Source organism: Electrona antarctica (genome assembly GCF_951216825.1).
Source record: "Electrona antarctica genome assembly, chromosome: 12".
In the NCBI taxonomy this organism is placed as follows: domain Eukaryota; kingdom Metazoa; phylum Chordata; class Actinopteri; order Myctophiformes; family Myctophidae; genus Electrona; species Electrona antarctica.
Genome location: NC_136793.1, coordinates 49,271,202 through 49,287,779, shown reverse-complemented (window position 1 = coordinate 49,287,779; position 16,578 = coordinate 49,271,202). Strand labels below are relative to the sequence as shown.

Genomic DNA, 16,578 nt, shown 5'->3' with positions numbered 1-16,578 from the left:
CAGACTGTATACTAGCATTCGGAGATTGTGGAATAGTTGTCGGGCTATAAGCCCGACAGCTACTTGTCAAGTGCTGACCACCACTTCTACAACAAACAACAATAGTTAATCTAGCATTGTCTGAAATCCAATATATTGACCTTATGGTCATAATCAACACAAAGACCACACAGCGTGAGGTGTGATAATAATTTCGCCTGCACATATGTTACAGTAGCTACAGTAAAGGCTTCACTACTCTGCTAGAGCTACACTATCTATATTTCAATCTAGGTCAGTAGATCAAACATACAAAGGAGACCGCATTCTTGTACTGATGTTTCTCTGTTAGGTTAAAGTAATGGTCACGATAATGCTACACAAACACCAAAGTCCTTATAGTGGTGCCGGTCCACGGTCAAATGATCTAAACAGTAGTCTTCAAGAGACAAAAAGGTGGCCGCACACTCAAAGTGCCAATATTATAATTTAGGACACAGTAAATTAAAAAAAATCACACTTGTGTGAAGAGGGGGCACCCAGATTTTTGGGGTCATGTTGATGTTCTCATGTCCGTGAAAAATGAAATCAATTTATAACAAGATGTATTAATATCAGCAAGGTGTCACTGATTATTTACCCTAAACAAACATTAAAGTCCATAGACTTGGGCTGGAAGAAATTACAACATAATTTACCCTAAACAAACATTAAAGTCCATAGACTTTGGCCGGGACGGGAAAATTATAATTAGGCTCTCAAGAAACTTTAAAAGTCCATAGACTTGGCTGGCCTATGAGTGCCATACCCTGAATAAGACCTGCTGAAACGTTTGGTTTCTTTATACTCTGCGTCCAAAAATAAAGTAATGCCACTTTGGCTACCAGTATTTTCAGCCATCTTCTTGTCTCTTGAAGACTACTATTTAGGTTAAAGTACTGCAAAATGAACAGTAAACAGATATACAAAATAAATAACGGAAGTAAAACTGGTCTAAAATACAAAATAAAAGCATGTCAGTAGAACCGATGACCAATATTCAGATGTAAACCCCTGACACTGTAAAAGTGTTGTCAGGGTATTTACTTGGTTACTTGGTTAAGTAAGTAAGTATATATATATATATATATATATATATATATATATATATATATATATATGTGTGTTTGTGTGTGTGTGTGTGTGTGTGTGTGTGTGTGTGTGCGGCTGTGCGCGGGCGGGCGAGCGCGCATGTGTGTGTGTGAGTGTGTATGCATACATGCACTGTGGAGAGAGATGTATGCATAATATTGATGTACGGGTACTCGGGCCAAAAGACTACCCAGCACTGAGCACCCGTATCCTCAAAGTCTTAACATCATCTGGCCACATTCTCAAAGCGATCTCGCACACTGCGTACAAAGGCCAACGACCGCAGGGAGGAGGAATCCGGCGGGGAGCATCCCTGTTGTCAACCATGTGTTCAGGTCGGAGGATGGAAGACTTATGGTCCATCCGGCAAATTGTCTGTCACACAAAAAATCCATAATGCTGCTGATGATCAAATCTGCGCCGATGTCACCCACAGCCGTGGGAATCAATACGTCGCTGTGAGATCGGGAGTGAGACATCAGTGATGTGTGGATAGGGAGAGAGAGACCGCTCACAGCAGGTTGGTGATGGTGTTGGTGGTGGTGTAGGCCAGGGAGGGGGATGGTGGAGTTCCTGTCAGAGACGCGGAAGAGGAGGGTAGAAATCTTATTGCTGAACCTCTTGGTACTCGTTCTGTAGTGGGGCAGGAGCTCAGAGGTTGCTGCGGTTGGACCTGCAGTATATGGCACAGGAAAACATTGTACACACACGGAATGAACCGTCATTGGTGCTAGGAAACTGTAGCCAAGCAGGTACTGTAGTAAGTTAGGTGCTGATAGCCTGGTAAACCCGGTAGCGGAATTCAATTTAATTTTGCTGAATAAAAATGAAATTGAATTCTGCGTTTCGGTTGGTTTACCTAGACTACGGTGCTGGTTCTAGGAAACTGTAGCCAAAGTACTGCAGGCTCATTGTGTGGACACTTTCTTTTCCCCAGAAATCACTGAACCATAACCTCACAGAGGTATACACTGTAACTATATTATGGCGGTTGGCGAGCCACGTCTTGTATTGCATGTTTCTCCTCTCTCTTTCTTTGCCCTTGGTTTCCCGTTTCTCTACAGTGACTGACTGATCTAAAATAATGCATAAAATGGCAACAATAAAAAAGAAAGATGATGTGCCATATTGCCTACTGTAAGTTTCTCAAAGGGGCAAGCCTAGAAGTTAGAACTAAGAATCCCCTCTGCAGTGCATTCCTGTTCAAGTAAAAGAAAACTCCTTGACAACTCTTAAGTCCCACCAATACATGGGGTTTCATTATTCTCGGTCTGTCCAAAGAGGAATCCTCATGAAAAAGTTGTCCATCCTCTGAAAAGGCCATTTAAACGGCAGCAAAACAAAATCACGGCCGTAAAAATGCCAATACCCACCGCCGGCTAAAATGTATGTCTCTCCAGCCGGCCGTCCATCTGGTAATTAATGAAGAGTGGGCCAACATTGCACTTGGTTGTAGCTATAGTGACAGTGCCGAGGATTCAATGGACATAGATCAGAGAAAAGTGCTGATCACTGATGGTCCGACTACATTATGCACAAAGGAATGGCTGTGTCCCCTCGCCACTTCATCTTAGTTCATATCGCCAGTCCACTGGGCCAGTCTGCCGCGATGGCTCTCTGGGGACCAGACCCCTGAGCTGAACAAGATTACTGTGATCACTCTTTTTACACACACTGATCCCCCACCCTCCCTCCCACCCTCTGGAATTTTCACACACATTCAAGCAAGTGCACAAGCTCACACACACACATACACGCACGCACGCACGTTTACACAGACTACACAGTGGAGTACACTTAAATGCAATACATGCTCGCAGGCTGGCACTCACAGACTCTTACCATTAAGAGGGATCCGAGTCAATGTTCATTTGTCTTCATTGAGAAGAACAAGAAAACAGGCTGTGTTGGGCAGACAACATACGAAAGTTAGAATCGGTATACTTCTACTGTGCGTATAGGGTATTTGTTAGAACACACAGCATGTAACGCTATTAACCACTTTGACTTCATCACTATACATTTCATCATTATGACGAATAGTGAAAATAGCCAATCTACAAGCTCATAACATATTTTTGGACATTTTGGAAAACTTGGGGAAAAAAAGAAATGTTTTTTAAATGTTTGAAACAGTTTAGACAACAATGACATGCCCAAAATGTGTATGCCAAGTTAAAAGCGTTTACCTTGTGGTCTCCCATACAGACATTAGGACCCAGGGTATTGTATACCACACTGTCACTGTCATCTCTCTGCAATGTCAAAAAAAATTGTTGTAGTGCAAGAATCCATTAAAACAGTTTTCTGAAAAAACTACCGTTATGTTGCTATATAAATATATCAGTGGGTTCTCAAACCTTTTCATGTCAAGGACCACCAACATTTAAATGTTTTCGGTCACAGACCCACATCTCAAATATTTTGTTCCAGGGACCACCCAGAAGCAAAGATTGGTTTCAAAATAATAGTCATAGATTTGCACAAATTTTCACGATTTTTCAAAAATAGCAGATCGACGAGCTCGCAGCGCAGCATGAAGTGAAGGCCTGTGAGCTTGTATATCTGCTATTTTTTGAATATCCATGCTAAAATCTAAAATGACACGGATGCTTTCTCGGTTTTAACGGGCGATGTCTGGCAGATACTGACTCTGTGGATGAACTGTTGGGCAGAGTGAGACGAGAGGATACGGTCGCACCAGGATGGACAGCGCGTGTTCATGTACTGCGTTGGTTTAGTGTATTCTTCACTGTAGGGGTAACTGTGAGGAGGAGAGAGAGAAGAGATGGAGAGAGAGTCTTATCCACTTAAGGTCTACATACTTACTGTTACTATACTATTAGTCATATCATGACAAATAGTTAATATAGCCTATCTACAAGCCCTGTGAGCTAGTAGATCAGCTATTTTCAAATTTCTTGGAAAAATGTTAAGAACATTTTGAAAGCATTGAAAAAGAAAATAAGACTGCTTTATTTGATCATAATAAAAGTACTAATACTAGATGTAAGTAAAGTAAAAAATATATACATATATATCTGCAGTTAAAAGTAGAGGTAGAATGATAAGGCAGGTAGGGTATCGTTAGCAGCAGTGTGAATGGCAGAGAATGTGTATTATGGAGACAGAAGGCTGAGGGTTAACACGGGTTCATGTGGTTAAGTCAACATGTCAACAACACGTACTGTAGCTCAGATAAGACGACACACGTACCTGGGTGGAAACAGGATTTCCTCTTCCCTGATGACATCGTGAAAGGCTGTGGCCTCCTTGTCATATTTTAAAAGCTGAAGGAGAATGAGAATAAATAGAGACTGCTAAGGACGATATCTGAATATAAAATTACGCACAACACTGACGTAGGGTCCTATAAATCATGCACTCACAATAATCGTACATGCACAACAAAGGCAAAGCATGTGCACAGCAGAGAAACTGTTGTTTTATCAGATCACTCTATCAATCACCATTAATAGGAGTATATTTCCACTGTGATTATTCGATTGTTGCTAGGCAGTGTATTGTATTGTGTCAAGGAATGCTGAGTTACTGATGTGGGATAAAGTTAGACATGTGATCAATGTGGGTCAGAGTTAGGGGACGCTCACACGAGACGGTGCGTTGCTATGAATGTGTCATCAGCAAAGCCATTGTTTTCCTATGGTACAGCACGGCCTGCTGTGCGCTTTTCTCCTGTTTTGTCCAGTCGCTCCTCGAGGGCAGACGTGTTTCGAAGCAGTTCAGCAGTTTACTTGTATTGACGACATTGTCATCACTTGATAGCCTGATTGGCTGCCACACACACTGCCTAAGCAAATTTATATATGTATATGTATGTATTCCTTTCTTGTGTTTTTTGAAGGGCACTATCCCCTCATCTGCCAAGTTTTCAGGGTTTGTGTAAACACAAACATTGGCTTGCGATTGGCTGATCACCCCATAGCGATGATTTGATTGGCTGAGCAAAGTACACATTGAAGATAAAAGTGAGGGCAGAAAAGTAAAGATGGAAAAGTGAGGACGCAAATTGTGATTGGCCAGCATGAGATGATGTATGATGATAGGAGCGCCCCTCACTTCACACGGGTGTGATTTTTTACTAGCAGTGTTACTAGACATACAATACCCACTTCAGTCTTATATACATTTCGGCCATTTACTGTAGAAATAGCCGTTCTACAAGCTCACAATGTGTCGCGATGCAACGCATTGTGAAGTTGTCAAAGGATATGTACATTTTGTACATTTGAAAACTCGTCGGACAATGGCTGACTACAACAACGTCTCCACTCCAGTGGAGCATACTGGCTCCATTATATGGTCTTGATAAGTAACCTACTGGTTGATATGGGTTGATAACATTCAGATCCGCTATACAGATGTGATCAGTGGTGGGGCTAAAGTTCAAGTGGAACGTCTTACTGCTCTGCCATTGTCCTCCCTGAAGACGGCCTCGTGCAGGTAGGCAAACAGCTTGGCCTCAATGTGGAGAAGAACCTGAAGTAAAACATATGGAATATATTTCATGTTACAGTACAGTAAGTGAGAAAAAAGTGGAAAAAACGGAACGGGGGGGGGGCGGGCGCCTGTTTTTCCAGCGCAAGACGCAGTGACCGTCCGCATCGGGGCCGGGTACCTTTGAGGCCGGGTCCCCCCAAGGGAAATGGCCGCCGGGGCGAAATGCGTAATCGGGAGGTAGGGTGGCGATTGCCGGACATCGGTGTTGACGAAATTGTCAATATATTTAGTCTTAGTTTTAGTCATCATAGGTTAGTTTTTATTAATTTTCGTCAGTGAAAAAAGGTAGTCTTAGTTGACGAAATCAATACTGCACTGTATGGAATATAATAATATAATAATAAACAAATAAAAAAACATGTTTTGTTGGTTTCCTTTTGCGTCACCTTGTGGTCGTTGTCCTTCTCTTCACAGATGATCTTCTCCACTTCATTGCTGCTGTCCTTCTTCACAGTCTGCACATCTGCAGAGGTGGATAGGTGCTGCACGCGTGTGCGCACACACACACACACACACACACACACACACACACACACACACACACACACACACACACACACACACACACACACACACACACACACACACACACACACACACACACACACACACACACACACACACACACACACACACACACACACACACACACACACACACACACACAGGTCACGGTCACATGTGCTACATTTCCAGCCCATCTTAGTAGGAAGCAACACAATGCTATAAACTACTGTGTGTGTGTGCACTGTGTGCGTGTGCATGCATCCTACACTACAGTACCTGCACTAGACTGTGTGTGTGTGTGTGTGTGTGTGTGTGTGTGTGTGTACCTGCACTAGACTGAGCGTGTCCAGGCGGAAGTTGAAGTCTCCAAACAGGAAGAAAGGGAGGGGAGCGCAGCTGCTGTCTGATATCCTGACAGGAAGGAAACAGTGGTGGTGTTAGTAGACACATACTGTACTGTATACTGTATCATCACCGTACTGTACACACACCCATTAACCCATTCAATTAAGACCCGAGGCCCATTCTACAAATGTCCTATGCTGCCATAATTATCACTGGTTCTCGGTGGGGAACAAAAACAATGCAACGCCAACCGGAATACACCACCGGAAAACGATTGTTTTCTTTTCTTTTTTTAAAAACCGGATCACATGGCCAAGTTTTAGAATGAATACCAGGCTTTCCTCCACTGTGTTACATCCTTGGTACAAGTAAACCAAAAGCTCACTACAAGTATGGGGTTTAACGGTCTTTGCGGTCCAGTGGGCAACAATGAAGCATGGAATCCTCTTTTGTTGCCGTCTCTGAAATAAATCTAGTGGTTTCGCTCGTAGAGCACCATGCTTAGTTTGCAAGTGCCTCTCTAATTTACTTGGCAATGCTCTCGTTAGCACTAGGACATGGCCAGCACACACAACACATTGCGGTTTGGCCAGTCCATGTAAATCCATATGCAAGTTATTTAGGGTCATATCAATTATGTTACGCCTTTTCGTTTTAGTCGTACCGCTGTCACTACAAGGTGATACGTCTGACAGCAGACGTATCCAATGCGAGTATCCTGGTTGGCACACCTGGCCTGAATGAATGAAATCAAATAGGTCTTGAATATCAAACCTGTTGATGACGTATCGGAGTGCCTTCTTGCGGTTAGCAGAGTAGATAGAAGGGCTGCAGTTGCAGGCGATGAGGTTGGAGGCGTCATGGAACAGATGGACATTGACCAGGTCTAGACCTCTGTGAACAGAATGCGCTCACGCACACATGCACGCACGCACACATGCACGCACGCACACATGCACACATGCACGCAAGCACGCATACACGCATACACACACACACACACGCACACGTCGCACACGCACACTAATGTGAGACATGGCAGATGGAGGAAGAAAACAGGAAGTGTTCTCACAATGACAAATCCTGAATTCTATCTGGTACATGGATGTGTGTTTTGTGTGTGTGTTTGCACACGTGCACGTGCATGTATACTGTATAATATGTGTTTGTGTGTGCATACACGTCTGTTACAGGGCTGTCACTTTATGAGCAGCTTACTTATCAGTTAGTGCACTTGTGGCCACAAACAAACACATTTGTCTTTCTGGGCCGAGAAACATTCAGTCTCCCTTTCTCTAGTTGTCACCCGGAAAACAATTAATGTGCATCCAACACGCGGGCTATGTTGACTTACAGCACAACCTTACGGCTACAGTTTCTGGCCTCTTCATAGTCAAACACCCCCCCCCCCCCCCCCCCCACACACACACACACCCAATGGTTAAAAAAAGAAGAGCAAATAGTGACTATTGTACCCAGACAACAGAAGTGTTCTCTAAACCGGACTTATACTTGAGGCTGCTGCAGCAACAGTGAATAATAGTTACTAAACAGAGAAGAGGTTGGGAACTGCTGGAAAGTCTCTTTGTTGTTCGTTCAGGCCAACAGAGACTTATTTGAAATGCATGTAAAAACAGCAATGAAAGTATTTGCTAACTAGATAAAGTGCCCGGGGCACAGGTCTCCACCAGGGCAGGTCAGGTTATGACCTCCTGGTGGCGCTATAATAGGTCAATGTGAAAAGGGTGTAATTTCTTCTTACGCCTTGGATGGCAATTGGATGATTTGAAAAATGTGTTTTGCAAAAATCCATCTGTTGGTGGCGTTATAACAGGCCAATGTGAAAAGGGTGGGATATATTACTCAGCCTAGTAGGAAAGTCTGTGAAAGATTTCACGAAAATTGCATGCTGCATTCATGATTTGAGGCCTTTTGTTCAAAACGGGCCAATCCTGCAAACTTTGAAAGCCAATGTTAGCGAATTAGGATGGAATATGAAATATCGGACAGATCCGTCTTGAACACATGACAATAGAAATAGTGTGTAACGATTTGCATGATTTTTGGACAGAATCTGGAGGAGTAAAATCAATTTTTTTTTTTCAATAACAGGCCGTTCTGGAAATTTTGGGGCAGAGGTTCATCGTTGGCATCCAGGGAGTGTGTGTGCAAAAGTTGGCATCGACCGGGTTAACGGTGCCGGAGATTAGCTCACGTTGCCACTTGCCAGTAGGGCAAGGATGTATACCTATTACCTCCATGCATTTATTTCTGTCCAGGCAGAATGTGAGGTAGAATAAACTGTACGGAAACCTCTTCAGCTAAATGTTTCTACTGGATAAGAAAATCGACTGGACTGAACCCGAGTCCACCAGTTTTGTGAAGGCAATGTGAGACGTCACAGTAACATCTTACAGTGTACAATACTTACTGGTTGTGTATGATCCATCTGGTCCGCATGAAGCCCTTTCTGGACCACTTGAACTGTAAGACAGCACATATTTATTCAGATTAAAAGGATTCACAAAAAGGAAGCACTCAATGGAGGGACAAGCTGGTAATTATTGATTGCTTCACATAATTTGTCTCATCTCCCCGTCAGAATAGGCAGACAGCACTTCTGACCCCAGCAGACCCATTTATCCTCCCAGCAGCATCTCCCGCTTGGCCCACCCGCATCCCTCCCCACACCCACGCGTGCAAACGCACCATGCAGACAAGTACACTACACGCACACAAGCAAGCGTGCACACACACACACACACACACACACACACACACACACACACACACACACACACACACACACACACACACACACACACACACACACACACACACACACACACACACACACACACACACACACCCACACACACAACCCCCCCCCCCCCCCCCTCCCCCCCCCCCCCCACACACACACACACACACACACACACACACACACATACTCACATCAGGCCAGAAATTCTTTGGGAATTTTTCTTTTTCCACCGTGGATACCCCGTCCAGGGACCCCATATACTTGTTCTGTCCCGACACTGCTTTAAAATCCTTAACTGCGAGAGGCCGAGGGGAGCGAGAGAGAGAGAGAGACAGAGAGAGAGAGAGGAGGAGGAGGAGGAGAGGGGAGGGGGAGGGGGGGTGAGTGGAGAAGGGTAAAAGAGTGAGAACACATGCAAACACCAATCAATAAAGTGGTGTTAACCTCATCAGAGCAGCATACATGATGAGAGGATCTATATGGGGGACCATTAGGCTGTGTTTGGCGAGCGAGTGCCAATCGGCCCCGGTCACACAGAAAGTGGCAGGCCCGGGATGTTTATGGTCCTTCCATAAGCCTTTTCTGACGAGCTTTTTCAAGCCTAACGTGACTGGACTATGCAACGGGGAAAATAACAGCCCCACTTTAAATTCAGATGCTGTGCAAATGTCTGGCCAAAGCGAGGGGTTGCCATCAAACGGCGATTTTTTGAACGGCATACAGTCGCACGTTAACCTGATATAAATACAAAACACATAAATAAATCCTGACGGGAATCTCTTGGATGATTTGCAATGATATGCAACATTGCTCTTTCCTGCTAATGTATGAAGCCACGGATGAAGGTGATGCTGTGGGGAATAGTTGTGTTTGTGCTCTGAAAAACATTTTTATATTCAGCGGCAGGAACAAAATCGATGACGAATAATTGTTTTGTTGATCTATTTAGTTAGTTATTTTTGTTATTTGGAGGTCGGTGGGAGGGAGATGTTACCATTAAAGGGAGGGAGGTGTTACCATTAAAGGGAGGGAGATGTTACCATTAAAGGGAGATGTTACCATTAAAGGGAGATGTTACCATTAAAGGGAGGGAGGTGTTACCATTAAAGGGAGGGAGATGTTACCATTAAAGGGAGATGTTACCATTAAAGGGAGATGTTACCATTAAAGGGAGGGAGATGTTACCATTAAAGGGAGGGAGGTGTTACCATTAAAGGGAGGGAGGTGTTACCATTAAAGGGAGGGAGATGTTACCATTAAAGGGAGGGAGATGTTACCATTAAAGGGAGGGAGATGTTACCATTAAAGGGAGGGAGGTGTTACCATTAAAGTCATACTGGTAGATGTCCTTCAGTCCCTTGTGAATGAAGTACATGCTGCCCAACGCCTGATGACAGAAAGAAGAACGCATTGTCAGACAGCTGTGACAATGTACGATAACAGTGCAAAACATATTCATAATTATACAAAGGTGCTAAAAATACATGTTATTTAGACATTCTTATATAGTAAAAAGGTTAAACCTACTTAAAAATAATAATAACCCAAAGCTGTCATGTACAGTAGGAGTTGAATTTCGGCAAAAGGGACATTGTAAATGAATAACATTCAAATGAACCAGAGTTATCTGAAAGGCTACAGTTTGTATTATTATTTTTTGTCAGACTGGCAGTTCCCAGTGGTTCTCAAACATTTCATGTCAAGGACCCCCAAATGGATGTGTATTACGCTGCAGACACCCATTTGAAAAGGTGTTGTGCCAGGGACTCCAGGGACCCCCATAAGAGAAGACTTTTGTTGTTAGATTAGATTTAGTACATGATGCTACAGCTGTCTACACACAGTGAAAGCTACGTAATATCAGAATGCCATTCTCGTCACAGAGTTTAACTTCTAGCTGGTTAAATAATAATTAAATGTAACCGTTCTTCATCTTGCTACCCTCCGGGCCCCTAGCACCCACTCAAGGATCCCTGGGGGTTACCGGACCCAACTTAGGCGACCTAGCATACATACAAAAATAAATAATAAAACATAATACAATCTGTATTTAGCGAGAAAAGGATTACCATTAATGTCAATCATCTAGAAAGAAAATATGCTTTAAACCAATGCAAAAAGAAAATTCAATCAGCCACTGAAAGAAGAAAAGGTTAAATGGCTATTATTGTCCAGCTTAAGCCGCAATATATTATTAATATATGAATTCATTAATAATATATTATTATTTCTTCTAAATTTGTATCCCACAATTCTTGTAACCCATTTTTTCACCTGGTGCCAATGGCTAAACTGTACTCCTGAGCGCTACTCTCCCTCTGCCAACCTGGGGAGAGCCCTGAACTGAGCTCATGCTTCCTTCAATGCATGAGGAGTGAGCCGGCCGCTTCTTATCAGCTGACAGGGGAGAGTTTCCCTGGTAGGACGTAGTGTGTGGAAGGAGGTCAATGAACACCTTATTCCAACCAGTTTTTACAACCAGGTTTCACTACTACTGAAACATTTGTTTTCTAATTTATGGAATTTCTTTGATTTTTATTTGATTTCTTCAATAATAATAATAATAATAATAATAATAATAATAATAATAATAATAATAATAATAATAATAATAATAATAATAATAATAATAATAATAATAATAATAATAATAAACATCTTTAGAAATTGTTTTGAAATAATAATAATCAAAAACAAAATGTAGGAAACAAAAAATAGGGGGACCCATAAAAATGGGTCTGCAACCCAGGTCCTGAGCTACACAGTGAACGAACACACACACACACACACACACACACACACACACACACACACACACACACACACACACACACACACACACACACACACACACACACACACACACACACACACACACACACACACACACACACACACACACACGCCTCCCCCCCACACACACACTCTCTCTCACACACACTTTAACACCCAATCATCCTTGACGTGGGCTGACAATTTTTAATGTACTAACTGCCTGCTCCACTGATCTGATTAATCACGCCCTGAGAGATCAATAAAGACAGAAAATTAAAACAATTTAAAAGGTATTAAGCAGTAAGGTCTGCTGTCTGCCATCGTGGCTGCTGCTGTGACTGAGGACTCTGTGTGTGTGTGTGTGTGTGTGGGGGGGGGGGGGGGGGAGCACTCAGAGGGTCTGGGGCGTGACGATCCACCGTGCACCCACATACCGGTATACCCCCACCCCCACCCACCACCCCACCTCCGGCATGAGAGATCTCTCCCTGAAGAGAGCATTTATCTTAAGTGCCAAAGCCATCCTCATTTAATGGGATTGAACTGTCCCCACTGTCCAGCGCCGGTGGCCAGCAATTAGAGACGAGCCTGTCCAAAAGTAGGTTAGAGCAGGGATTCTCAACCCTTTTCAAGGACCACCTATCGTTTGATATGCAACTAGCCCCCCACCCCTATGAGCCCTGTTTGATTAAAACAAATGTTTATCTCTGGGACCAGTGGTGGAAAAAAGTACTTGCATGTTTTACTTAAGTAAAATTATCAATACTGTAACATAGAAAGGGCTGAAGTGGTTACTGTATGTTTTGTAATAATAATGGAACACCCGCCCAAAAGCATGGGTTTTTCTCAACTGGTGGTCTGTGGTGGACCACTGGTGGTCCGTGAAGGTATTGCAGGTGGTCCCTGACCATGCATTTTGTAATGTAGGTAAGTGAAGATTTGTATTTTATTATATTTTATTTTATTGACCACTAGTTGAGAAACAAATGCAGTAAATGACCTGGTGACCTCTGATGACACGTCAATGTTGTCAGTTACTGGGAAGCCGGACGTCGAGAACAGCAAACATTATTAGGAAATGTGCCCATATAATCAATACATACTTTGCAATGAATCAGCTAACATGAGTTGAATATGGAAGGTTAAGAGAACAGATTAAGGGCAACCATGGGATAGCAGTGGTTCTCAAATTGAGAACCAGAGCTAAAATAAGATTGAGAATCTCAATCTTATTTTAGCTCTGGACCACTAGCAAATCTCAGTTAAATAACGACTGTTAAGGGCTTGATTCAATTCACCTCAAATGAACAAATTAAATTAAGCCCTTTAACAGACATTATTTAATTTTCAAGCGTTTCCGCCCATACCCCCCCCCCCCCCCCCCCCAACACAACAGTTGTCCCCAGGTTGATTCTCAGTCAGGATGGTGGTCCGTGGGTCATAATCAGTTTAAAACCTCTGCCCTAGACTAAAGATCCCATGGGGGTCCACGAAGCACAGTTTGAGAATGAGCGGGTTTGAGCGTGTTCACTGTTCAGGGAGGGACAACGTTGTTTTCACGTAGGACTCTGAGTCCAGAGAATCAGGGCTCAGGACATTATTCAGAGTTTGACTTTTCACACATGTTGCATGACACAACAGGAGATTGTCTGTGGCAGACGCGTTCTACTTGAAATATTCTGTTCGTCCGCACAACTGAGGGAGGTAGAAAATGTCTCGTTGCATGGTTGTGGAACGACCTGCAGACCAGACTCAAATTGGCCTTGATTCATCTCAGATGTACACTCCAACATCGGACGTGTACTAGCCTCTGTGTAGGCCTACCGGTACATATACATATAGTATATAGTACAGTATAGTACATACATATTATTTATTTCTGTACATATTGTACATTGTGTATCTACTCTAGTAAAACTTTGCGCCCTTATCACTTGAAGATGTATTATTTTGGAGATGTTTGTATTGTATTTTCTATGTACTTTGAGGTGTACCATGGATGTACAATTGTCTGTTTTGTAATGTCATGTACGATGTAGCATTGATGTGTAATTTTACTTGTACCTCTTGGCCAGTTCCCACAAGAGACTTTGTCTCAATTTGTTTTTACTGGTGAAATAAAGGTTAAATGAAATAAAATAAATAAATAAAACACATTTATATTTCCTTCGTACAATGTGCTGAAAATAGACAATCTACAGTACAAGATCACAATCACGACGCATACTATAGACATGCGGGGTAGCGTGCGCAGGAGGCACGTGTTAGCTCCTCCCATGCAACGGCGCGAGGGAGATGCGATATGATGAGATACAATCTGTTTTTTATTCATTTCCTTGCACAGAACATGACATATCTGAAAATAACATGTGAAATATGCATAGGAATTGAACTGTTGGACACACAGTCTCCACCATAAATCCACACATGCACGACAAACGGCTGTAAGGACTGCGCAAATAAAGATCAATCAAACCGATATTGAATTTGTAAGTGCATTTCACACACTCAAATGTCTATAATGAGGGTGCAATTTGTGACCAAGAACACAGAGGGGGAGTATGTTTAATTATTTGAAAAGGAAAATAATAATAAAGACAGTTGTGAAATAATCACTACAAACCTGTATTACTGTATAGGATGTGAAACTTAGACAGTGGTGGAACGTAACTAAGTACATTTACTCAACTGCTGTACTTAAGTACAATATAGAGGTAATTTGACTTTGCTGGAGTGTTTGCAATTTGCAATCGCATATCTTCTACTCCACTACATCTCAAAGGCAACATATTTTACTTCTACTCAACTATAATTATTTGAAAACTTTAGCTATTTGTAGAATTTGATTATCTTTACAAATTGCCATTGTGATTGTGGTATCATGAGTCAGAAATAGTCTGTCTAATACTGTATGTTGAATTATTGGAATTGATAAAACTACATAGATGGTTAAGTAAGTAGGTTTGATCCGTGCTCTTTATTTTGTAGTTGCAATAAAAATACGCACACACGCGCGCACACACACACACACACACACACACACACACACACACACACACACACACACACACACACACACACACACACACACACACACACACACACACACACACACACACACACACACACACACACACACACACACACACACACACACACACAGGTGTGTTGAAGCTGAAAGAAATATAAAATACACAGTCATAAAAACAAAACAAACATACACCCATATGTGCAAGCATGCACACGCACACGCACACACACACACACACACACACACACACACACACACACACACACACACACACACACACACACACACACACACACACACACTCCTCCACATACTCTGCCAAACACCGATCTTCATCAATCAGGTTTGTGCACAGTTTAATAAAAAAATATTGACTTACAAGTGATTTTTTATCAAAACTCCATTTGTACTGGGAATGCATGCAAGTCTGCTCCCTCGACACACACGCACACGCACACGCACACACACACACACACACACACACGCTTCAGCATCCCAGGGCAGAGCCCCCCCACCCCCCCCCAAACTCTCTCTTGGCCATATAACTGATGATCTGGAGCCAACGGGAAACAAATTGAAAATCAATGCAGGTGGCACCAGTGAAATGAGAATGAGGCATCGGGGGGTGGGGGGGGTTGCGGTGGGGGGGTGGGCGGTTGGGTGGAGGGGGGGCCCTCTGCAGTTCTCTCGGGGCAAGCCATGTGGGGGTGCAACTGATCCGGCACAGGGGGGGGGGGGGGACACAGTCCCAGCTGTCTACAACTGCTCTCACACACTTTATTTATTGTGCACAAATGGGCTGGGATCAATAGTTTTAATCTAGAGTTAAATGTATTGACTTTGCCCTGTCGACACCCCAACACCTGGCCATTGACGTCCCCCCCTTTGACTTCACTCACCTCGGCGTGTGGACACAACCATTGACCCCTACTGTCACCAGCACCAGGCTGGGGGTCTCACCTGGGAGGAGTTGGGGTTAATAGTTTTAGAAATACTCAGCCACTTTCCTCACATAGAAGACGATGGGCCCGATCAAGACCGGTGAATTTAAGCAACAGCGACCAGGCCAACCTTTATGGGGGAAACTTTAGGGGTGACAAATCTCTTTGCTGCACTTACTACACAGTAAAGTCTTAACCACATGGACCCTAGCATCTGAGGCAAACATTGGGGTGAAAATAGCAGACCTACAAGATGCATTCTGAGCTTGTAGATCAAAATGTTTGGGCTAGAGTAGAGGGAAATACCAGAGGATCTAATTTAACATAGAGCCCTGGGGAGTGGGGACTCCAGTCAACTAAGTATGTAGGGTTGAAGTGGTTAAAGTGTACAAATATGGACCCGTAAGTATCTATCTTTTACACTTTCAGAGTTGAATTAACACTCAGGATTTTGGCCCTTGTCCATGCTAAACCCCTTATCCCTAAACTACTTTGCTTTTTTTTACTATTTTGAAAAACATTTTTGAATAGTTAAAATAGCCAATCTACATCGACACGTTGTGAGCTTGTAGATTGGCTATTTA

General features: G+C 43.0%; 1 protein-coding gene across 1 annotated transcript in view; it reads right to left on the bottom strand.

The window, feature by feature from the left end:
* Nucleotides 1-1,153: 1,153 nt before the first annotated feature.
* The window catches only part of inpp5l (inositol polyphosphate-5-phosphatase L), a 29,784-nt gene continuing 14,359 nt past the window's right edge, over nucleotides 1,154-16,578 (bottom strand). Inside the window, exons 5-16 of the mRNA XM_079515427.1 lie at nucleotides 10,571-10,634; nucleotides 9,439-9,542; nucleotides 8,915-8,967; nucleotides 7,258-7,377; nucleotides 6,465-6,549; nucleotides 6,018-6,113; nucleotides 5,536-5,610; nucleotides 4,327-4,400; nucleotides 3,763-3,874; nucleotides 3,300-3,365; nucleotides 2,953-3,012; nucleotides 1,154-1,783 (exon numbers count right to left, since the gene is read on the bottom strand). Coding sequence (XP_079371553.1) covers nucleotides 2,971-3,012; nucleotides 3,300-3,365; nucleotides 3,763-3,874; nucleotides 4,327-4,400; nucleotides 5,536-5,610; nucleotides 6,018-6,113; nucleotides 6,465-6,549; nucleotides 7,258-7,377; nucleotides 8,915-8,967; nucleotides 9,439-9,542; nucleotides 10,571-10,634 — 891 coding nt within the window. The 3' untranslated portion in view covers nucleotides 1,154-1,783; nucleotides 2,953-2,970. The remainder of the gene's footprint in view (nucleotides 1,784-2,952; nucleotides 3,013-3,299; nucleotides 3,366-3,762; nucleotides 3,875-4,326; nucleotides 4,401-5,535; nucleotides 5,611-6,017; nucleotides 6,114-6,464; nucleotides 6,550-7,257; nucleotides 7,378-8,914; nucleotides 8,968-9,438; nucleotides 9,543-10,570; nucleotides 10,635-16,578) is intronic.